The sequence below is a fragment of the Anser anser genome (assembly GCF_964211835.1).
Source record: "Anser anser genome assembly, chromosome: 23".
Taxonomy (NCBI): domain Eukaryota; kingdom Metazoa; phylum Chordata; class Aves; order Anseriformes; family Anatidae; genus Anser; species Anser anser.
Window position 1 is genome coordinate 140,085 of NC_139744.1, and position 22,828 is coordinate 162,912.

At 45.6% G+C, this 22,828-nt stretch overlaps 2 protein-coding genes and 1 long non-coding RNA gene across 5 annotated transcripts in view; 2 read left to right on the plus strand and 1 right to left on the minus strand.

Annotated features, from left to right (window-relative positions):
* On the plus strand, positions 1-5,513 carry PHB1 (prohibitin 1). Of its 2 annotated transcripts, none has more exons than XM_083809393.1 (7): positions 1-118; positions 690-815; positions 1,211-1,372; positions 1,889-2,031; positions 2,821-2,937; positions 4,065-4,160; positions 5,142-5,513. In XM_083809393.1, the coding sequence occupies exons 2-7, from the start codon at positions 728-730 to the stop codon at positions 5,352-5,354; spliced, it is 819 nt and encodes a 272-aa protein (XP_083665519.1). In that variant the 5' UTR covers positions 1-118; positions 690-727; the 3' UTR covers positions 5,355-5,513. The 2 variants fall into 2 exon arrangements, with proteins under 2 accessions (XP_083665519.1, XP_083665520.1); XM_083809394.1 differs by having other exon boundaries at positions 93-294.
* LOC310885725 lies at positions 4,102-13,667 on the minus strand. The gene is made up of 2 exons (XR_014574947.1): positions 13,541-13,667; positions 4,102-4,422 (listed from the first exon to the last, which is right to left on the minus strand). It is a non-coding gene; the product is annotated as an uncharacterized lncRNA (long non-coding RNA).
* The window catches only part of ZNF652 (zinc finger protein 652), a 26,981-nt gene continuing 17,596 nt past the window's right edge, over positions 13,444-22,828 (plus strand). The window contains exon 1 of one of the 2 annotated variants that reach the window (XM_083809392.1): positions 13,444-13,580. The gene's annotated coding sequence lies outside the window, so the exon portion shown is untranslated. Of the gene's footprint in view, positions 13,581-13,793; positions 14,085-22,828 lie in introns of those variants that run through there. The other variant, XM_083809391.1, reaches the window with a different exon arrangement.

A 22,828-nucleotide genomic window follows, 5' to 3' on the forward strand; every position in this document is an offset into this window, starting at 1 on the left:
AGGCGGAGAAGAACTACACTTCCCAGAATGCCATGAAGAAGCGTGGGCCAATAAGGAGCGGGCGTCTTGGCATAGTGCGCAGACGCAGTGCGGCTGGCGGTCGTGAATTCATGTGGAGGTCAGGGTCGCTGCGGGAGAGGGAGAGGGAGAGGGAGAGGGAGAGGGAGAGGGAGAGGGAGAATCGGGGACGGTGCGGTTGGCTCCGGGGCCCGGGCTGCTGTGTGGGAGCGGGCTGGGCTGCGCTGCGCTGCGGGAGACAGCAGGACGTGGGCTCGCGAGGCGCCCGGCCTAGGGGTGAGCGGCCTTGGAGCGGGTGGAAGGAAGGAGGATGGGGGGGGGGGGGGGGGGGTGGTCAGGGTGGGGGCAGTGTAGAAGAGATCGGGGGTCGGGGCAGCGCGGGGGGCTGGGGAGAGCTGTGGCCTAGGGGCAGGCGGCCTGGGCCTGCGGCGTGGTGCTGCAGCAGGGGAGAGACCCTGGAGCGCGGGTATCTGTGAGGCCTTGGGCTTAGAGCCCCAGGGAGAAGTAGCGCGAGGTGTCAGAGTGGAGGATGCCGGTGTGGTTGAAGTGGCCGTTGAGGGGGAGAAAAAGAGTTTCTGGGGTGAATGCGAACATTGCAGGTTGGGATTTTTGGAGGAGGATTAATTCTCAGATCCGTAGGCAAGTGCATGCAAAGTTGTGTGTTTTTGCAGGAGGGGCTTCTTAAAGGGGCTAGAACCTCACATGTGAAATGGCTGCAAAAGTGTTCGAAAGCCTTGGGAAATTTGGCCTGGGGTTGGCTGTTGCAGGTGGAGTAGTTAATTCTGCTCTTTACAATGGTGAGTGGCAGTACATCTTTTACTACCTAAAGGCTATCACTTTATATTCTTTTCGTCAGCATTTTGGTTGCTCTTTTATTGCTAATGGCATCTGGGGAAAACAGTCCTGAAGCCTTGCTGAGCTGTTTTATACCTTATACGTTCCATAGGCAAGAGGATTGCAGAGTCCTTTCTCAAGAAAGCTGTCAATTAGATGCTGCTTTTGTGAGCAGCCTGAGGGGTCACCAGTTATGGCTGAGACATTATTTCCTTTGTTCCTGACAGTATAATTAATCTCACCGGTTTCCTATAGCAAAAGATCTTAACTCATCTCAGTAGATTGTTTCTACAGAGAAGGTTCTGATGGTGTGTACTTTAAACTGATGATAATAGTTAAACCACTATTTCTTCCACAGTCGATGCAGGCCACAGAGCCGTTATCTTTGACCGATTCCGTGGGGTCCAGGACACAGTGGTAGGAGAAGGTACCCACTTCCTCATCCCCTGGGTACAGAAACCGATCATTTTTGATTGCCGTTCTCGCCCTCGTAACATACCTGTCATCACTGGCAGCAAAGGTGAGTATTTGAACCAGACAGCTGTAAGATTTCACTGCTTAGTTATCAGCTAGATGGACAGAGGCATGAGAAAAAGCTTTATCACAGTCGTGACTTCTGTGATCTCTAACCTGCAGAAAAGGAATATTTATGTGAGGCTTTTTTCTTCTGGACACGGGGTTTCCATGTATGCTGAGTCCAGTTTGGCACAGCATCAGTAATGGTTTGATCTGTCTTTCAGTTACAGAATGGATTAAGGGATCCTTCCTTCAGTTTTGTAAATCTTCCCTTAAACATAAAATCTCTGTGTATACAGTAGGGCCAGTAATTTCCTGCATTGCAAGCTGAAGCTTAAATCCTATCTGTAAGGAAGATTTGGATCCCTAGATGGAAGGAATATTAAAAGTTACTCATTTTTGTTGGCAAAAAGAAGTCCGAGTGTTTATCCTTTCTCATTTAGTTACTCTAGAGAGGACAACTTCAGAACATTTCCTATTGCTGTGGTTTGCAGCTAAACTTGTGACTGTATTTCTCCAGATCTACAGAATGTGAACATCACATTGCGTATTCTGTTTAGACCAGTGACTGCCCAGTTACCCCGGATTTTCACAAGTATTGGAGAGGACTATGATGAGCGTGTTCTGCCCTCAATCACAACTGAAATCCTGAAGTCTGTTGTGGTAAGAATCGTGTGAGAACCGCTGAGCTCCACCTGTCACCTTTCTTTCTTCTTTTTGGTATCCAAGGGACCTGATAGAGTGTAGAAGATATAAGATGTAGTGCTCCAAACTAAGAAATCTCTTTCCACCTCCAGCTCTAATGGGCAACCCAGAAGAGCTAATTGTAGCTGTGCTACAATTTTGTGTTCCTCTGTCATTCTAACTGCCTGGCCTTTATTCAAGTGGAACGATGTCTGGATGGAAGGAGGCTTCTTCATGACTTGCTGTTAGCGCTGCCTTTCAGAGTGGGAGTCTGAGTCAGAAGACTTGGATTCTCGCTTCTCATTTATTCTTACACTTCAGCTTTCTGAAGTTTTCTGGCTTTGGAAGCATCCCCAGGGGACTACTGAATAAGCACTAACCATCTGTAGTACAGTTTGTATGCTTTTATGTGAGGTGCTCAACTGGACAGCAATTCCCAATCTTTCTCTCAATTCAAATAGAATCATTTAGGTTAGAAAAGATGAATAAGATCATCAAGTCCAACCATCACCTAACACTACCAAGTCCATTGCTAAACCATGTCCCTAAATACTACGTCCACACCTCTCTTGTGTACCTCCAGGGATGGTGACTCCACCATTTCTCTGGGCAGCCTGTTCCAATGCTGAAATGCATGGGTAGCTCAGTGTTTGCAAGCTTTGGGAGATGCATTGGATTAACTCTGGGGCTCATGGGTGCAAAGATGAGCAGGGCACGGAGAATCATTTATAGGAGCCTTTTTCTCACTGTTGTTCACCCTGACTTCAGGCTCGCTTTGATGCTGGAGAATTGATCACTCAGAGAGAGCTGGTCTCCAGGCAAGTGAGTGAAGACCTCACAGAGAGAGCAGCAACTTTTGGCCTCATTCTGGATGATGTATCCTTGGTAAGGGTTCTTTTCAGTTTTTCTCTTTGCCCAAATAAGAGCAGTAGGGAAGAGAATCGATGGATGACCAAAGAAGGGGCCTGGAAGTTTAGACTACGTTTGTCTGTCTGCAGTTGCATGTTATGTAGTGGTTACAGTTCAAGTCAGTACCTCTAGTTTTGTCACTGGCCTTCTGTGACCTTGAACAAGCTCTTGCAGGCTCCAATGCACTGGCTTATCAACAGACTTCACTACTGTAGGGCTTTTATAGTTAAAAATGAGAAGAAAATGATTTTGTGGGTGATAGATCAGTCTGCAGTTTGCTATAAAGAAAGGCTGCTGTTCCACAGGCACCCTGAGACACAGGGAGAAAGTCTTAGGCACGAGGAGGTAGTGAAAATGTATACTTCCGATAGCATCCTTTTTTCTGCTATGTATACTACTTCCTCTTAGTTGTGATGTCTTCTAAGGCTATTCAAGGGAGGGAGCTCTCCCCTCCTTCCCTCTACCTCCTTATAAGCTTTGAAAATGAAACCTTGTGCAGCCTGACTTGTATGTGCATATCTCTCTTCTGGGATTTCCTTCACAAAGTCTGCCTAGAGTAAGTAAGTAACTCTCATTTAGCTTTGAACACATAGGAAGTGTTCACAGGAAGGTGGCTTTGTAATTTTTTTTAAACTTTTTTTCTGAATACACCACTTAAGGAAACTCCCCTTTCCCCTGTAACATTGCAGTGATCTGTATGTGTCTACAGCAGCTCAGGCAGAGCACACCACTGAATAATTGAGCGTGAAAAGTTCACGGCTGCTTGGCAGACTGCAGGCTCCGCTGGCAAGGGAGGGGAGCAAACAGTCTCCCTCCTCTAGGTGTGCAAGCAAGTGATGTCAGGAGAGTATGGTATGTCCCTTAAGGTACTCGTGTTAACCCATCACCTGGATTGGAGTTGTGCTTATGGTTTCTCTTGACACTTCCAAACAAGTTGGGTAGGCCTGCTTGGTATAGTTCCTGTTACTTTGCAGTTCTTTTAGGGATACTGGTTTTCCATCTTCACAGATACAGGCAGGCTGCCCTCTACCTCAGAGGTGTGCTGTTCGTAACAGTGCTGCAGTAAATTGTCATTGTTGTGGACTGTGATTTCTGTCCTCCAGACACATCTGACCTTTGGCAAGGAGTTCACTGAGGCGGTTGAAATGAAGCAAGTGGCCCAGCAAGAAGCAGAGCGAGCCAGATTTATTGTGGAAAAGGTACGTTATCCTTCAGAGGAACTTTCACTTGGCAACAGTCCCGGGTATCTCTTTGCCAATCCAGCTCGTAGTGAACATCTCCTGTTCAGGGTACTGGACAGGTGAATGACAGATGTCACTGAGGGTCATAATGCTTATACAGCTCTCGGCTCTGGCACATCATTGTTGGATAGGTAAAGCCTAAGGTTCTGTTCTTTTTTTTTTTCTTTTTCCCTTTTTTTATTTCATGTCAAAATCTTGTAAGACTTCAGGACAGAAGTGCCTGCAAGGATGAGAAGAGAGAATACACTCAAGGGAAATTGTTACTTATAAATGGGGTTAAAGGTTGAGATTTGCAACCTGAGTGATCCTGCTGTTTGTGAATTTTGAGAGGTGGCTGAAGTTTTCCATGGTGTTTGGTATCATGGGCATGAGGCCTGTGTCATAGGAGTGTTATTAATTGCATGTGAGACTGTGTAATCTCATATCGACCCAGGATGTCAGTGAGGAGCCCGAACACCCACAGAAATAATTTCATGTAAAACTACCCTGATAGAGCTGAGAACCTGCTGAACACCTGTTAAGATTGCAAGAACCTGAAACTACACCCAGAATTCATCCAGTGGATGTAGTAAGATGCATGTAATCAGACAGGATAATTAAACAGCACAAGAGTTTATTTAGCCCCACTGGCGAAGATCTCAAATCTTTTTTAGGTAACTTTCTACTAGGAGTACCCTTAGGTGGGTTGATGTTTCATGAGGTTAAGATAAGACAATCTCAAAGATTTTTAAACCTTTTTTCCACAGTAGACAAAAAAAAGTCAAAATACAACTTTAGAATAAAACCACCTTCTATTTTATCTCTCTCAAGACTCCTGCTTGGGGAAAGAGCAGTAGGGTGGTGAAGTAGGAATTGCTACTTTAAACAGGACAGTAGCATTTTCCTTCCCTTTTGCTCTTGTTTTCTGTTTCATTTTCCTTCTCACTTGTTCCCTCTCAGGCTGAGCAGCAGAAGAAAGCAGCTGTCATCTCTGCTGAGGGAGACTCAAAAGCAGCTGAGCTGATTGCCAATTCACTGGCCACTGCAGGTGATGGCCTGATAGAACTACGGAAGCTGGAGGCAGCTGAAGACATCGCTTACCAGCTCTCACGGTCCCGCAACATCACCTACCTGCCTTCCGGACAGTCTGTGCTCCTCCAGCTGCCACAGTGAACCTGGCTTTGCAGCTGTAGGTAGCCTAATCACCTTTATCTACCAGATCAGCCCTTTGCAAAAGAATCTTTGTAACTTCCTGGTTGCCTAAAAGCAGAGAAAATTAAAATACACTTGATTTTGAATTCTTAAATAAAACTGAATGCTCTTCAGAACAAACCGGCATTCCTCCCACGTATGGTCAGAGTAGTGGCTCCACTGACTGTTAAGCTAGGTTTGAGAATTGCACCTTTTTCATGCAGTCTGTGCAACAGGAGCGGTTTTAATCTGTTTGCTCCTGGCACAAACAAGTAGCCCAGGAGCCTCCCAGAACATGAGTGCTTGTATCAGCTGTCACAGTGATGTTCAGAACCTTTAGGCTGGCTGAACGGGGGTTGTCACATAATTACAGGTCTTGGACTGTGGAATAGGGATGCTCAGGGCTTGTTCTTCAGGGAGACTGTATAGCAGCCTTCCAGTACCTAAAGGGGGCTACAGGAAAGCTGTGGAAGGACCCTTTGTCAGAGATTGGGGTGACACGACAAGGAATAATAGTTTCAAACCAAAAAAGGGTAGATTTAGATTAGATATTAAGAAGAAATTCTTTACTATGAGGGTGGTGAGACAGTGGAAAAGGTTGCCCAGAGAAGCTGTGGATGTACCATTCCTGGAATTGTTTGAGGCCACATTGGATGGGACTTTGAGCAACCTGGTCTGGTGGGAGGTTTCCCTGGCCATGGCAGGGGGGTTGGAATTAGATGCTATTTAAGGTCCCTTTCAACCCAAACCATTCTATGATTCTGTGATTCTATAACAGGCTGCATTAGCTCAAAAGAACACTTGAGATGAGGTCACCTCTTTCAGAAGGCAAAATGAATGCAAACTGGAGTGGATGAGGCCGGCAGCCAGGCTGCTCTCCCACCAGATGGCAGCAGCAATTCTGCTCTTTGCACCGGGAGAGTGGTGGGGACAAAGAGGTGTGTGTGCCTCTGCCTCCCCGTATGGACAGGTGAGCAGGTCACCCTGCCCTGAGCTGAGGATGCACGGAGTGGACGTGGACGAGGGCGCACACAATAATACACAGTGTTTGGGGATGGGGGGGGCGGAGCACAAGCTGCCATACGAGCTTTCGACGAGCTGCCACACGAGACAGGCAGTGCTGCACCCACAGGTAGGCACAAACATTTACTCCCTGTACCAGGCTGTGCTGGTAAACGTCTGATGCCCATTTGACTCTGTATTGGGCATTTCTGATCCCTTCTCCAGGCTTTAACCCCTTTAAGCTACAGTAACACACTGAAGTGTGCAAATGTCTGTCTCCTTTTCTAATGCTGGTCCCAGGGTGGCTTGGCTTTACAGCGTGTCTCTTTGTAGCCCTTTCAGTGTTCCTTCTGTGCCCTTTTCGTAACCCCCAAAGGCCTTCCCTAGCTCAATACTAATTCAGGGTGGACAGAAGTAACAGAAACATCTAGAGTAACTTCAGTGGCACAAGCTCATTTAGCTTGCTATTAGAAAACTGCATTGAGTCTTTGGATCCAGACCGTTGGTATGATGATTTCATACCGGAAGACCCGGTGTTGGTAAAAACTTGGCAGTTTTTTAATCTGAAGCCCTGTATTTAGTTGGCACCAGAGCAATTACAGTAATGGTAACACAGGTTTGCTGCTTGTATTTCTCTGAATACAGCCCAAAAACTAAGCTATGGGGACCCAGCGTGAGGCAAGGTCTTCTGTTTGTATGCAATGAGAGACCTGCTGGGGCTGCTGCAGGGCCCTGTATGAGGGGGAGTGCAACCCTCTGTGCTGGCAAAAAGTTGCTAGAATGCATCTCCCACTTAAGACTGAAGAGCAGCAGTTGGTTGCCACCTTCGCGCATCAATGCCCTACAATCCATAGTGAAATCTCCCTGCCCGCCCCACTCTGCCTTGGCTGCAAACTTCCAAAGAGGTGGTCTGTGTGTTTTTTTCTTCTCTACTTTCCCCCCAGGAGATTTGGTTTTACTTCTCTTTCCTTTTCATGCTAGTGGAAGAGCTCAGCTTTTGCAGCTGGGCCAGTCTGCTAGCAATGTTCAGACCAGCCAAACAAACTTTTGTTCGTGATGGAGAGGAAACTGCCTGATTTCCTCTGTTCACCCTCTCTCTTCCTATTTAATAGATAACCAGCCTATCTGACTCGCGAGGGGACAACCAAAAGCAACCATATGGACAGATACTCTGGAGCAGTTGTAATTTGCAGAATGGCTGTTGCATAGGAATGGGCATCTACTTCCTGATAGTTACTGATGCACCAGAGCTGCTGACGCCTCTCCAGCTAGGGGAGCTACCCAAGCTTGTAATGATTTGTACCCTGCAGCAAGCTGGCAGCATGTCTGAAGCAGTCAGAATGAGGAATAGGGAGGAGTTTCCTTATAGCTCCCTTTGTGCTGTTTATATCCACGTGGATCAAGCAGAAAATGCCTCTGTCCTAAAATGCAGAGGACAGGGGAGAAACACTCATGGTAGGAGGTAGGAAGTGAATAATTGCCTATTCCAGGCTAGAGCTCAGATGGACTCTCAGATGGGAGATGGGGAGCAATTCTTAGGGCCAAATTTAGTTTAATTATTCCTTAGCTGGCACTAGGTAGCACTGAGGGCAGAGATGTTCCTCATACGCCTGTTTTCCTTCAGCAGAATTAAGCTGATTTCAGTCCAGCAAGTCCATCCTGACATACACTAGTATAAGTAAATCTCAGAGGTGGGTCAGGTTTACTTAGAGATGACAACTCCCTGTGCTTTGTTTTTCTGCTTGGTGAAGCATGAGGTGAGAGTCACACCTAGTGAGAAATATCAGCGATGGGGGACAGCGTACTCTAGCTCAAGGGATGCAGAACAAACTCCAGAGAAGGTGACGTATCTGATGTCTCAGAAGAAATACAGTGGATAATTCTTTTAACCGTGTGCTCACCATAACTATGGTAAGTTCACCTTCCCCACCCACAGAAAGTAATAAAAAAATAAATTTACGGGCAAAGGACCTGCGGTAGGGCAGTCATCCATTTCTTGCTGAGCTCTTCTCCGGAAAGGAACGAGAGAAGCTGGGGAGACACCAAGGGGACCTGTCCCACTTGAAGAAAGCATCATCACAGTTAGCGGTTCAACTACAGCAGCCATTTATTGCAGCTGCTTTAGCCAGGCTGAGTTTAAACTCTTAATGTGCACGGCCCTGTAAAATCACGCTGAAAACACCTGTCCTTGCTGTGTCCCTGAAGACACCGAGATTCCTGCAGCATTAAAATACTTGCTGGGGAAAGCTGTGTGTGTCTTCTCAGAAATGTAGAGTGAAAGTCACCACTACCACTGGTAAGCACTTCAGTCTGGAATTCTGCTTCTCAGGTGTTTGTTTATTGTATGAACACTACCTACATCCTGCTGCTCTTGAGGTCTAATCTAGGGCATGAAGAGATGCTGATGCGTGTTAACTACGCAATATTATTTGAAGGCAGATAACCTTTAATTGTGACTTAACGCTGAACTAGTAAAGGTGAATGGAGAGTGGGGACAGAAATTTCCTCTTTGAACTTCTACTTTGCTCTTATACAGTCTCAAAGGACAGCACTCAGGAGTCGTGGTTCCTTCAGAGGGCATAGCGCTTCCTCTGACATGAGCTAGCAGGAAAAGCCCTTTCTTTTCCCATTGCTTGAAAGGATCCTGAATCCTGCAGGACATAGCAGGATACCTAAAAGATAAAGTGTCGGTCCAAGAGAACTCGGTTGGGTTGCAGTCTAGATCGGCAAGCTGTCAGTGTCCCTGCCCCTGCCTAAGTTTCTCTTCTCACCCTTGGCTTGTTTTCCCAGATGGGGCTGGGCCTGTTTGTTGCAGCACCCTTGAGCAGCGCCCTTCTCCAAGGACATTCCTCCTTTGGGAAAGGAGAAAGAGTCCCACTCGCAACTGCATACTCGCGAGGTCCTTGATGCTGAGTCGTGCCCAGTTCAGGCTGTTCCCAAAACAGAACTGTTAGGATGTGGAAACCTCAGCAAAACAGCAAGCTTGCGGAGAAGAGCTAGTGCTGTTCCACCAAGTCCTTCTTAGTGCCAGGCCCAGCCCCAGCACCAACAAGCTACCAAGAGTCACCTCTCACTTTGGGAAGAGGCAGGAATGCAACCCATCTCCCTGCTGGCTGTAGGAAGAAAGAATGCTAGAAGGGCTGTTTCATTGGCTGCTGAGAGTTTCCCAAGAAATCATTGTAGCAAGAGCCCTGATGAAGCATACAGCCATCGCTGCCTGGGTGAAATAGAGAACTCGCATAAATTGTGCCTCATTCCGCAGCAGCACAGTCCACATGGGATTGCAGGCCCTAGACTAGACAGACATCTCCCTTACCAGAGGACTCCGGCCTGGGATTACTACCTGGTAAGACACAAAAAAACAGCCAGAGCAGCCAGCTCAGAGATTGCCCAGGAATACCCAGCTTTGCAAACCCAAGAAGCTGAACCGTGCCACAAGAAAATTAACTGCTGATATATGTAGGAACTCAACTCTGTCTGATTTTCCCCTCCCCATGCTATTCTGCAGCTGGTGTGTTAGTGGTTATCCCCAACACAGAGAGAGCTGCATCTCAGCAATACTCGACCTCATTAGGCTTGCTTTCTCAGCAAGTCTAGAACATCCATTCCTATAGGAAAACAACAAAAAAGCAAAGGTGGGTAACGCTGTGTTCTGGTGTGTGAAGTAACTGGTCCTGCAAGTTCTCATATTGTTACTGTATTTTTTACCCTGAAAGGTCCTAAGCCACTTAGCAAGAAATGATCTGGTATCCAGCAGGGGATAATTTCATCTACTGTTGTATTGCTGCTACTTCTGGAGTGAGCTGCAAAAAGCTCCTTGCTGAAACACTGCCACAGTTTAAGGCAGGAAATGAAGATCTGTATCACCTGTTCCTGGCACTGCATGCAGTGAGGAAGACGTATGAGAGCATTTCCCATACTGGTTATACTTCAGGGAGAAGAAAAATGCCAGAAGGGGCAAGGGAGCACAGCACCTTACTGAACAGTGAACAAGATGCACAAATTTGCCTCTAGAAGTTAAACAACAGTGTGAAGGGAAAGCAGAGATGACAGCAAGGAAAACAGAGGGCTGTGATAAGGATCTGTGGCTATGAGGCAGGTGTGTGCTAGGGAGCAGATCATGTGCAACCGGAGATGTGGGACCGTTCCTGTATTTTGTTTCCCTCTACCTGGCCGACATGTCTTTTCACATTAAAAACTAGATCAAAGAGAGGAATGTAAATAACTGAAGGTAGCGGTGAGTATAGCAGCGAACCACTCAGCTGGATCTCTCCCTAGGAGATGTGAGGAGCTGTCTCCTGCTAGTTGTTTGACTAAAGGCAAAATGTGCAAATGCGGGCTGCCCTGGGCATTCAGGAGACAAACCACACAGTGGGACTAGGAAGAGTCAGTCTCCTTTGCAGCAGCCCATTCCCCAACACCAATGCTTAAGTGACACAGCAGGATGATAAGGACAAATGCTTTGGTGTCATCACGTCAGAAGTCCTTCAGACTCAACATGTGCACTTTGTAGAATGGCTCAGGTTAAAAGAGACCTTAAGGACCATCTAGTTCCAAAAGCCCTGCCACGGGCACGGATGCCACCCACCAGATCAGGTTGCCCAGTCTGGCCTTGAACACCTCCAGGGATGGGGCATCTTGGCATTCTCTGGGCAACTTGTTCCAGTGCCTCACCTCACCCTCTGAATAAAGAATTTCCTCCTAACCTCTAATCTAAATATCCCCTTTTAGTTTGAAAACATTTTCCCTTGTCCTCTCACTATCTTCCTGCGTAAAAAGTCACTCTTCATCTTTTTTTTTTTATAAGCTCCCATTTAAGCACAATGAGGTCTCCCTGTATCTTTCTCTTCTCCAGGCTGAACATCCCCAGCTTTTTGTCTTTCTTCATAGGGGAGGTCCCATATTTTTCCCCCATCTCCCTCTGCAGAGTTCTGGTTGAGAAAGAGGGACTTAATAATTCCATTTAATTCAGGCACAGCTCATGGGTGGAGTAACATCACCCTAGTTGGCATCACCTGAAACTGAGGATATGGAGCATCTTTTACAAGAAAGGCCTCTGTAATCCTCCAGTAGCCATTTCAACGTAAGGGGACCTCATGCTGTATGCTCAGGGTAAAGAAGCCAGGGTAGAAAACTACAGACCCAGCATCAGAGAAGAGGGAACAGCAAAACAACCTGGGAGACTAAATGCTCTTCCCCACACACCAGAGGGAGAACTCATCAAGGCACTGGCCTACTCTCGTCCCATGAACAGATGCCAGCAGTGGCTGTGCCTTTGTGCAGGTATTAAAATAGTTGGTGGCTTCACTCTGCACCTGTGCTCCTTTGAGCAAGAACGTCCACTGCTTTCTGATGTCCCTCTGATGAAATTCAGAATTTTGAAGAGGGTCACCGCTGTCTTGCTCATTCACCTGCCAAAAAAAAGGCGTCCAGCATTTTTCTTCTTGTCCTTTTAAGGCTTGAAATTCAGTTACATGGCATCCCTCGCGTACACCCAGTTAACCAACAGCAGCATCGCATCATCCCATGACATTCTCTTTATTCTTCCTCAAGAAGCTGCGTTGCACAAGGGTGTTGGGCTGAACTGGAGCAATGCTAATGCTCCCAAAGCCCAGGGTCTCCCTTGACCATCCCTTCCCCCCCTCCTGCTATACACAGTCCAAGCAGAGGAGAGAACAGACTGGGCCTGCTAGTAATAGCTCCCATGGGGCTAGTTCTTAGCAAAGTGCTTGTGCTCTGCTCCTTTCCGATGCCCCCAAGTAAGGGTTGCTAGGGCAAAGAAGAAAGCTCGCAACATCGTTCTGATCCACCACGGGGCTTCTCCAGCATATACTGCCCCTATCTGATCATGCACTTTGAGAGTCCCAACCCCTGCTCTGCACAGGGAGCTCAAATCTGGATTTTCAGTTCAGTAATCAAGAGAAGATCAAATACACTAGCAGGAAGCATTTCAGAGGACAGATGGATTTTTTTTTTTTTTTTTTACAGAACCTCAAATCAAGTGCTCTATGCTGTTAGGGGGAGCATTTGCAGCAAACAGCAGGTAAGACAACAAACCACAGGTAAAGAAAGGGTTGTAGACTAAAAGATAAAAAAAAGTGGGTGCCATGGCAGGGACATGAGTCTGAAAGTGGGCAGGAGGGAGTCAAAGTACATGACATGAGATTCCTGAAGTCCCTGGGATGCAGCTAACTACCAAAAACACTGGTGCCTTTCACCCTTTTCCTGTTTCTGCTGCTTTTGCTAATTCTTTTGCTGCTGCTAAACCTAAACCGCAGCAGTGCTCTTCCCTCCTACACAGTGCTCATAAGTGGTTTTCAAGACTATGGAGCAGGCTTTGCAGCTTCCTGGCAGAGGTCGTACTGCTGCAAAACGCTGTGCCAGCCTGGAAAGGAGCCCTGACCCACTCCACATCCTTTTATGAACCCCATACCTGACAAACAGTGAGTTCTATCAACAAATAAACGCTTTTAACTTGTCACATCTCTCTCTCATATATCACACTTAGGCCCTGTAGGTGGGTGCAATCAAGAAACCACAAGCTAGAGTTAAGTATTTATTAGTATTGTAATGGGAGAGAAAGGTTGGAACAAGTGGCTACTTGGGGTTTGGCATAACAGAAGCGATAGGCTCTTCCATCTACTGCGAGTTAAATTGGGCCTCGCTAATAAGGCCCTTTTTAAGGTCTTACCTAGCTCTCGAGGGGAAGCTCTGTGACACCCTGCATGGCAAGTAGCCCTTCCAAGGCGCCTCCCAGCCCGAGACCGCCACCGTCCCTGCACGGCGGCCGCTCTGTGAGACCTTACCCACATTTATCCCGGCGGAGCAGGGCCCCGAGGCCTGGCACCGGCCCGGCTCTCGTTCCGGCCATTATTCCCCAGGCCGCCGGCGGCAATGCTGCGACCGGGGCCTTCGCCAGAGCCGCGGAGGGAGGCGCGGGCCACGGTTAGCCACAGCGCGGCGAAGCGCTCGCCACGGCTTGCCCGGCTCAGCTGACTGCAATTAGGGCAGCCTCTGTAATTGCCTCAGCAGACTAACGGTCGGCCCTACCGGGGGAGCGCGGCTAAGAGGAGCCAGCGCCGTGCTCCGCCCCCCCGCCACCTCACCTGAGCCCCGCGGGGCGCCGGAACCCGCGCATGCGCGCCCCCCGCCCCCCCGGGCCTCACCTGCGCGCCGCGCTCCCCTCCGGCTCCGCCGCGGCCCGAGGTGAATCGCGAGCGGGAGGGGAACCGGCGGCCGCCCGACGGCGCATGCGCCCCTGGCTCGCGTTCCCCTCGGCCTATGGGAGTTTCCCCCCTGCCCAGCGCGCGCGCGTCCCCCCCCGCCCCGCTCGCGGCAGCCACCTCCTCGGCGCGCTCCCGCGCGCGTGCGCGCGGCGGAGTCGCGAGACTGGCTGCGGCGGCCACGTAGCGCTGCGGCGGCGGCCGAGGGGAGCGGGAGCCCGGGCGGGAGCCGCGTCCGCCGGCGGTGGCGGAGCCTGGGCCTGCCCCCGAGCTCGACCCCGACCCCGAGGCGGAGGCTGCTCGAGCGCCGCGGCGGCGGCCGAGGGGGCCGAGCGGAGGCAGGCGGGGAGGGAGGGCCCCGGCCGCCCTGCCCTCCGCCCTCCCGCCTCGCCTCCTCCGCCCGCCCGCCGCCGCCCCTGCTGCGCCCCCCGCCCCGCGCCGCCCGGCATGGAAGGCGGCGGGGGCGGCCCTGAGGGGATCGGCCTGGGTGAGTGGGGGCCCCCCGCCCGGCTGGGGATCTCCTTCCCCCTTCTCCGCGGGCATGGCGGCAGCAGCCGAGCGGCGCTAGGCCCAGCCGGGGGTGGGTGGCGGAGGGAGCGGGGCAGGGCCGCCGCCCGGCCTGGAAGGGAGCGGGGCTGCGAGGGGCGGGGGGGCGCGTCGTGCCCGGCCTGCGGCCCGGGGGGGTAGCGCGCTGCGGCTGGGGCGCCCCGCGGGTGCAGCCGGGGCAGCCCCCGGCGAGCGGGGGAAACGCTCCTGGAGGCCCTGGGGTCTGCCCTGGCAGGGCACCCCGCGGGGAGGGGCTGGTCCACCTGCTGGGAGGTGAGGGGAGAGACGGGTCGGTTGCACGAAGTGAGCGGAAGAAATAACCGTGCTGCATCTGGACGCGTTGGGCCGCCTTTCTGCACATCTTGCTTTGTGGCACTGCTTTCCAGCCTCCTCTAGCGGAGTGGTAGCACGGGGGTAGGGGAGCGGCTGGCAGCCCTTTACATCCTTCTTGCCGCTTGCCTGCCTAGTTGTGCACCCCCAGCGGTATGCGGTCCGTGATTGTTAGGAGGAAGCGTTGTTACTAAATGCGCTAGCTTCTGGGACTACAGTTGTCCTTGGGTAGGTGAGGAGCTGAAACGTAGCCTTCTCCAGTGGCTGTTTCTGGATCTAGGCATGTGTAGGAAAATAACAGATGTTTTTTCTCTTCCTCAGTTGTTTGCTTAGGTATCTTCCTCTTCTCATTGCTCTCAAGGCGTATGCTGTAGGCTGTGTGTGCCAGGGTTTTGATTTTTGTTTTGATTTTTAACTGTCTTGCATCCACTTGCAGTTCTGTGGATGTTTTGGTACAGGCGTTGTTAGAATGAGAAGTTAACGCTTTCAGTAAATGTTTCTCTTTTGGTTTTAGTAGTATCGTGTGAGTACCTTCTTCAGTCATCACGGAGTTTTGGCACCTTGTGCAGCAGAAGTGATTTAAGTCAAAGAGAGGGAAGTACCGTTAGCATAAAAGATGTGAGGAATGTGCGTTTTTATCTTTCAGGGGATGACCTGAGCTGTATTGTTCTGGGAATGGCAACTGGCACGTGCTTTGTTGGCAGCAGTGTATGTGGTGAATCGAGAGGATGAGGGTGGGTTATGCATGTAAACTGAATAAAGGAGATGTACTGTGTGAGCAAGGATTCGTGAAGCACGGTCTGATGCACCTTGATCTGTCACTATGCTGATTGCAGCTTGCTTGTTCACGTGTACAAGTTAGACACTCTTCCTGTGGAGGCAGTTGGTGCGTATTAACAAAATGCATATCGTAGGACTATAGACAGGACTAGAGAAAACGTTAAAAAACACTGTGGAGTTTCAGAATCTCATATAAAAAGGAACTAATACTTTATCGTTGCAAATAATTTGCTTCCTTTATATGGGTCTGCTGTTATCACTGGTATGTATTTGATGCCCCTTTCTCCGTCTTTCTCCCAGCATATACAATGCATTTGTTTGTGCTTTTTAGAGATTAATCGACTATATGCAATATAAGTGTTGTGCTCTATGAGTTAAGTCCTTGCCCCAGGCACAACAATCAGATGTCGATAATAAAGCTGAGATATAAACTAACAATGTAAATGTGTAGTCAAGGGATAGAGATTTTGAAAGCATTTTCAGAGCGTTTGAAAGAGGAGTGAGAAATCATAAAGGCTTTTTTATTTTTCTAACCAAGCAATTGTATGTAGTGGGATATCAGAGACTTAAGATTGTATTTATAAATTCTATCTAGTATTTGATGAGCCTAATATTCATGGGTACTGCAGTATTTATTTGCAATAACAGAACAGTTGTATTTGGTAAGATCAGTAAATGTTTTGTGGCTTAGCATTTGTAACACTTTTTTTTTTAAAAGGTAAAAATATTTACATGATCAGAAGAGACTTTTTGTCATTAGAGACTTGTTAATTTGTTTTAAAGGACTCCATTGATTTTATTATTATTTCATGTTTAATGCTGATACAGAAAGCCTTTTGCTGATGTTCTCTGGAGACTAAATTCTTCAGCAGTTTCGTATGAATGTTTAGGTATATACAGGAACTAAATTAAAAAATCTGTGAAGCTCGTTGCAAGTGCAAGGTACAGGGACGTTCTGGTTTTGCTCTCATTGCTAGAATAATAGACTCTGAAACTTTCATGCTGAGAAGTACAATTTCGTCTAAAGATGGGAAGTCTTTATACGCACAAGAAATTGTTTATAGGTTGGAAATACTTTGTCTAGTGCAATCCCACCTAGAGCGTAAGATATACTTGTAAGAACTACTTGGGAAGAATCCTCTGAGTGTGTACAACTGCATTAAATTGATATTTTTAGTAAACAAGGTCCCATCTTCCATTCTTTATATCATGTGCCATACCAGTGCCTAATGGAAGAGTGGTGTACCATACCATATCAGATACCGATAGTGTATCTGAGTATACGTATATTTAAGGTGATTACAACACTACATGACCTATTTATGTGGCGCAATATAACATGCCTTATGAAAGAATAAACCTCTAACTCCACAAAAAAGACAGATATAATTGAAAGAGAGCGCCAACCATATTAGAAAACTGATATGTTCTCATAACAACCTGATTCTGTGGATTATTATTATATTAAAATATTTTTAACCGTTCTCTTACTTGGTTAAATTCCTATAGCACAGAACAGCTTATCTTCTAATGTATTCTGCTGTAAAACAGCCCCCTCCCTGCAAGATCCAGATCTCGTCTTCTAAACTGAAGATTAAGTACATTTTGAAAGCACACATTTTCTTTAGAAATCATTCGTTTACATTTTGTAAAGTCTTTGCTAATTTTCTTTTTGGAATCTTATAGTTCGGGGGTGGGGGCGTCCCCCACAGTAGTTAGAAAAATTGCAGGTTCTTATGTGGAGATCATTGTATTATCGTGAAGTTATACGCTTTAAATATTGATGCAATCAATGTACCTGGTGCTGTCTGCAGTTGACATCATCCTATAATATTTTGAGCTTTTTCAAGCTGAGTAAGCATGCTGAATTGTTTCACTGTTTTCCATGAGGATCTGTAGTTTTTAACCTCTTCTTTTTGTGGATTGAAATGCCTAGCTTCCAAATATTTCCGCTAGCAAATATTTCCTAGCAAATGCTAGGCTTACAAATTTTAAAGCCTTTGCAATAACTCCTTTGTTTTGTATCAAAAGCCTAAATTACTATTCTCTATTAATATAAAAATATATTTTGTCTACAAGTTACAAATTTAATTATTTTAAGAACAGTTTCATAAAAACAGTATTTGGCCTTGAAGTTGCAAGCTCAGTTTAGGCACCTGTATGAGTAAAATTATATACTATCTCAGGTCTTTAAAGGATTTATATTTTCAGTAGTTTGAAAAGTGGGTGGGATTTGCTTATAAGTAAAAGTCATGCTTTTACTGGTTGTGAGATCTATGTGAAGACTGACTTTCCTAATTCAGTTGAAACATACGTTGTAACTTAAGCTTCTAGTACCTAATTTCAAATTAGTTTTACAGATGCTTAGTTTTCTGAGTGGTTTTAAATTGGTGATTTTTTTTGAATTGCTCCTCCCTCCCAGAAAACAACTGCGTGGGTAATGAAACACTGGTGGTAGCTCTGGTGCCAGCATCTTAAACTCATTAACACAAACAGCTTGCATTAGTTTCCTTGACACTTTCAGACACCCTCCCCTCAGGAGGTTTCAGACTAGTACTTTTCACTCAAGAGAAACGTTTAGCTACGCTAAACATCTAACAACACTTACGTGCTGTAGTGTTCTCGTTAATGTATTTTTTAAGTTTGGAAACTTTGTGCTGTGGAAGAGTGATTTTAGAAATGTTGTGAAAGGCTAGTCTAATAGAGGCTGGGCCTGCTTAAAGATAGGTTACTGGAATTAGGATCTGTATTGAGAAATTTGAGACAAAATCTGTTAAGCCAATTTCATTCTGGCTCTGGTACTAAATACAAGCAAACAAAGTTTTTTCACCTGGAGTTTTGGAGGAATATTTGTGGTACCACTGTGAAGACAGATGGCTTGGTAAGGTTTTCTTCTCCGTACTTGCCCCCCACCCCACCCACACGCTTTTCGTAGGTTTTATAGTTGAAAACGTATGGACAAGCATCCATTGATTCATGTACTTTCTTTTATGGGAATTTGGTACACAAAAGGGTGCAAATATTTGAGTTGGAGCCCAGCTTAATCTTGCAGGTGCAGAAAGATGACTAGAACTTTGCTTTTCCTGTGGCTGACTAGTCTCATGGAAAATGGTGAAAATCTGTTCTGAACTCTGCAGTTGTTTGCAAGTCATACTGATTTAAACCTTTTTAATGCTTATGTAATGAAAGGGAAATTATGTAATGTTTCTTAATAGTGCTGTCTGAAGGCAAATGACATATGGTGACAACTGTGAATTTTAGTGATAGAAGGCAGGTTATTTCTAACTAAAAGCCTGATTGCTGTTATATATTTTAAAGAAGCAGCTCTCCTTCCTGGCCACACTTCTGTAGCTTTTCTGGTTCTGTCCTTTCTAACAAACTATACCGTTTAATACAGTAATGGGAGCTCTTTTGCTGATTCCTGTAACTTCTTTTTTTTTTTCTCAGGCTAGCAAATTTGAGGTATTTCTCATAGAAATTATGGGGTCGGCTGTATTGCTCTTCCTCTGTTTTGTATGCTTTCTCACTGTAGTAAGTTATGTGAATTCACTGTTAAGTGTAATGCGCTACACTGAGATTTCACATTTTGACTGCATGCCACTTCAAGGAACTTAATTTGGGATAGGTGTGACACGCACTATGACATCAGGAGTCTCAACATTATGAAAATACGAGTTTACAAGTTGTGGCATATAGATGTAAATTCAGAAGTTTTTAGCAGGGTCAGAAACGTGTCCTAATAAGTCTTCATCATCTATGTCATGTAATAATAAAGATGTCTGCTGTTAATCTCTAGTAAGCTGTATTGTAATGTGCGTATCTTGAATCATTCGTTTCACGCTTCCGAACTGCAGGACAAAATCTATTGGAGTGAAGTGCCTTTCTGACTGCAGTCTAAAAGTCTGAGAAAAGTTATGTGCAGAATGTAATTGCAACTTTTTGCCCAGCAGTTTTGTTTTAACATATACCTTGTTGCATTTTCCTTCCGGTAGTACCTTTCTAAATTTATTCCAAATCTCCTGGCTTTGTGTTTGGTATCCCCTCTCCTTTCTCATTCTTTATTATGGTGTTTTCTATTGCCTTTTCTGAAGTTGTTTCTTAAAACAGTCTATTACCTTTTTTCTTTTCCCTCTTTTAAAGTTTCATAGCTCTGCCTCTAACCTGCAGATTACTTGATGAATTATCCTGCCTTCTACTTCTCTTTGGTAAAATACCTAGCCCGTTTATAGTGCTATAAAATCATTTAACATAAAATCTACTGTGGACAACTGACTTCTATTATCCCACACGCCAGTCGCATTAAATTCAGACAGTAAAATGGAGCTGATTATCTGTGCTCAGTGGACACCCCTCTCCTCCCTCTCACTTCCCAACAAAAACACCGGTCTTTGTCTGTAGGGTAGCGTTGGGCATTACAGAGATGCTACTCCCCGTCTTGCTCTGGAAATTAAGTAACTGTTGTTAATTTCTGCCAAGAGGGAGAAGAAAAGTTGTGTGTTTGTCTTTTTTTTCCCCAAGCGTCCTCATTCTCACCCTGAAACTTGCTGCCTGCTCTGAAGACTGTCACTGTTACTGCAACGTGGAATTCTTGTGCTATGGAGTAGGTACTGAGGTGGTTTCTGTGATAGTTAGACCTTTGAAAAGGTGTGAATTTGACTTGAAGCCTACGACTCTAATCCTAATGTTCTTAAGATACATCTGTGGTTTTAGATTGTAACATATTAGTAAGAAGAGAGAGCTCATACCTGGAATATTTTTATAATCATTAGGCCATGGAACTCATTTTTAAATGAACGCTTGAGCTACACAGAGGCTGAAATCACTGAAGAAAATGTCCAGTTTGCTACAGGCTCTTGAAAATAAATTATTTTTTCAAGATCGATTCTTTAGCATCATCCTTGGATTTATTCTGCAAATTTGTTGTGCTTCTGGTTTTCTTACCTTGCTATTTGATGGAAGTTGAAAGCCAGATTGCACCTGTAGAGCAAACAGGTTGTTTCAGGAAGCAAAATCTTGTAATGGATGGTAGTATTCATCAAGCTGCTTGGTGAGCTGGTTCAGAGAACTGATCCAGCTGAAAACAAATCCCAAGGAATTACTGTTTTTTGGATTGCTTTCACAAGGCAGCTGTCCCCGCAACCGTAAGAATGTTAGTGCTGGCGCATGAATAGGGAAAGAGTGTACTGCCTCATTTGGCCATCACACAGACTTAGATCAGATTACAATGAACAAATAACTTTTGCCTTACCTGATTATTGCCCTCACTTCACCCAGAGGGAAACTTAGAGCAGAGGCAAGATGTCTATAGTTGCCTGATGATGTAGAGTTAAAACTGGGAATCACATCTATTGTACCAGTGAAGAGAGTACTTACGCTTGAGAATTGCACCTGACAAACGTGAAGCATGAGATGAACTGCTGCCGTGGTACACTGTGTGTTTTGATCACACGTTCAGGTGAATATAGGCTTGCTGAATGGCTTTCTATCTCCATGCCTAACTGGTAACTTTAGTGAGAGTACTTAATGTAGTTTCTACTTGCAAAGGTAGAACTTTTGGAAATAGGAGTTTCTCTTGAAGTATTGTTACTTGGTTAGCACTTCTTGACAGCTGATAAATTTGTTATTAAATGTGCTTTTTGAAATTACGTAAATGCTACGAAAGCAAGACTTCATGTTTTTCCAAAAGTTTATATTGTGCATCTAAATCAATCTCTGTGTGCAGTGTTTGAAGAGATTCGGTAGCTCAAATGTACTGAATGGTTTTCAGGGTTTACAGAAGCGTTTTGACACTGTGCAAAGAGAAACACACGGAGTAGTATAGTTTTAGTATTGGTACATTTAGAGTTTGTCAACACTATCTTACCTAAATGTCTTGGGAATTGTTCCAGGACATCAGTTCCATTGGTGATTTGTGCTTGTGTGAACACACACCTCATCTTTGTACTAAAAACCACAAGGTTAAATGGAGTTGGTTTGAGTAGTGTTTGGCAATTCGGTAGTTAAAATGCTGCTAGACGTTATAAAACTGGAACTCTGCACGCAAATGCAGACATATAATTTTTGTGGGCAGTTTGAAAAGAGGAGATAGTAAGAAAAGTCCAGGTAAGGAGAAGCTCCTTGTGATAGTTCTCAGTGAGTGCAGCATTTACCAGCATGAGAGAGAGACTGGTGAGTCAGGTTCCTAACCTCCTAACCAGTGTGTCTGCCACTATGCAGAGGACAGTTGTGCAGCTGCTGCAAGCATTTTGGGAGGTTTTTACAAACTTGCTGCTGGTTTCAAAGTCAAAAGTTACCTAATGTGTAAAGAGTTCTAGATTTTAAATCGGGAGGATTTCAAACCTTATCTGTAACCACATTCCAATGATGTGAGAAGAACAAACTTTATTTTAGAGAAATCAAATTCACATTTCCACGAAGCCAGAGATTTTGCTGACTGGAAGTGAATCAGTGTTGTTGTTTTTTAAACTACATTGAACAGGGGGACTCTGTAAAATGGGTGGGTGTAACATCATGCTCTCAGCTCATATGGGATTATTTTAATCATTCCGTTATTACAGTTTAAAAGGTGAATGATATAGGAGCACATGACATGCTCTGAGGTGTAGTACAGGTTGATCAAATCTGTAAGCAAACAGTGTGTTACGGAACCTGTATGTGAGCTTTCAAAACTGAACTCTTGTAAAAAGTACAAAACAAAATGTCTTTTCCATTCTAAATATTGCGAAGGTCTCCTTTAGGGCTCACTAGGAGAAGAGCTCAGCCTATTCTGGGTATAATTCTGAATGCAGGTATTCCATAATTTTTTCTTCCCTACCAAGATAGTGCTGTTAGCTTAAACTGAGAAAAAAAACTTACGGAATGAATGTCCAGATGGAAGTTAATACTTGTCAACTTTACTTTGTGGACAGACCATTTAATTTCTTTAATAAAAATCTAATCCACTGATCTGTATATTCAAAGGCATAGCTACGCATCTGCTGCCACTTTTGTCACAACTCACCCTGTAGGAGGAAAAATGCTAACTCTGGGAAAAAGAAGTACAGATCTTGATGACTGATTTCCTTTTTGTCTTCGTATGGCTTTGTGTGTAGCCCATGTTGTTAGCGCAATCGCTTGCAGCCTTGCCGGTGATGTTTAATAAGTGTCATCACTGGGCATCCAAGAAAATAAGTGAACGGTTTAAAACATTAGAATTTTTACTAGTTTTCAAAACATGCAAACAGCTAATGAGGAAAGGAAGAGTTTTTAAAGCAGAGAGGAATCTAGCTACTGAATGAGAAGAAAACCAGGCCAAAAAAGTGCTTTGGAACAAAGGGTAGACTACTAGGTGAAACAGTTGCCTTTCAGTATCATGGCAGTAGGTAGTTTTGTGAACTTCTGGCGCATATTTTTAGGAATATGTACATTTAAAGGGACAGAAAATCTTTCTGTAATAAGTTATTACAGAAGAGTGATTAGTGTGAAAGCTAGGTGTGTATGTGTGGATGACTGCTGTTGAGTGATAACTACCTGGTTTTGTTTTAATCTTGCTTTCTCTTTTTTGACATCGAAAGAAATAGACAAGTCAGAATAGTT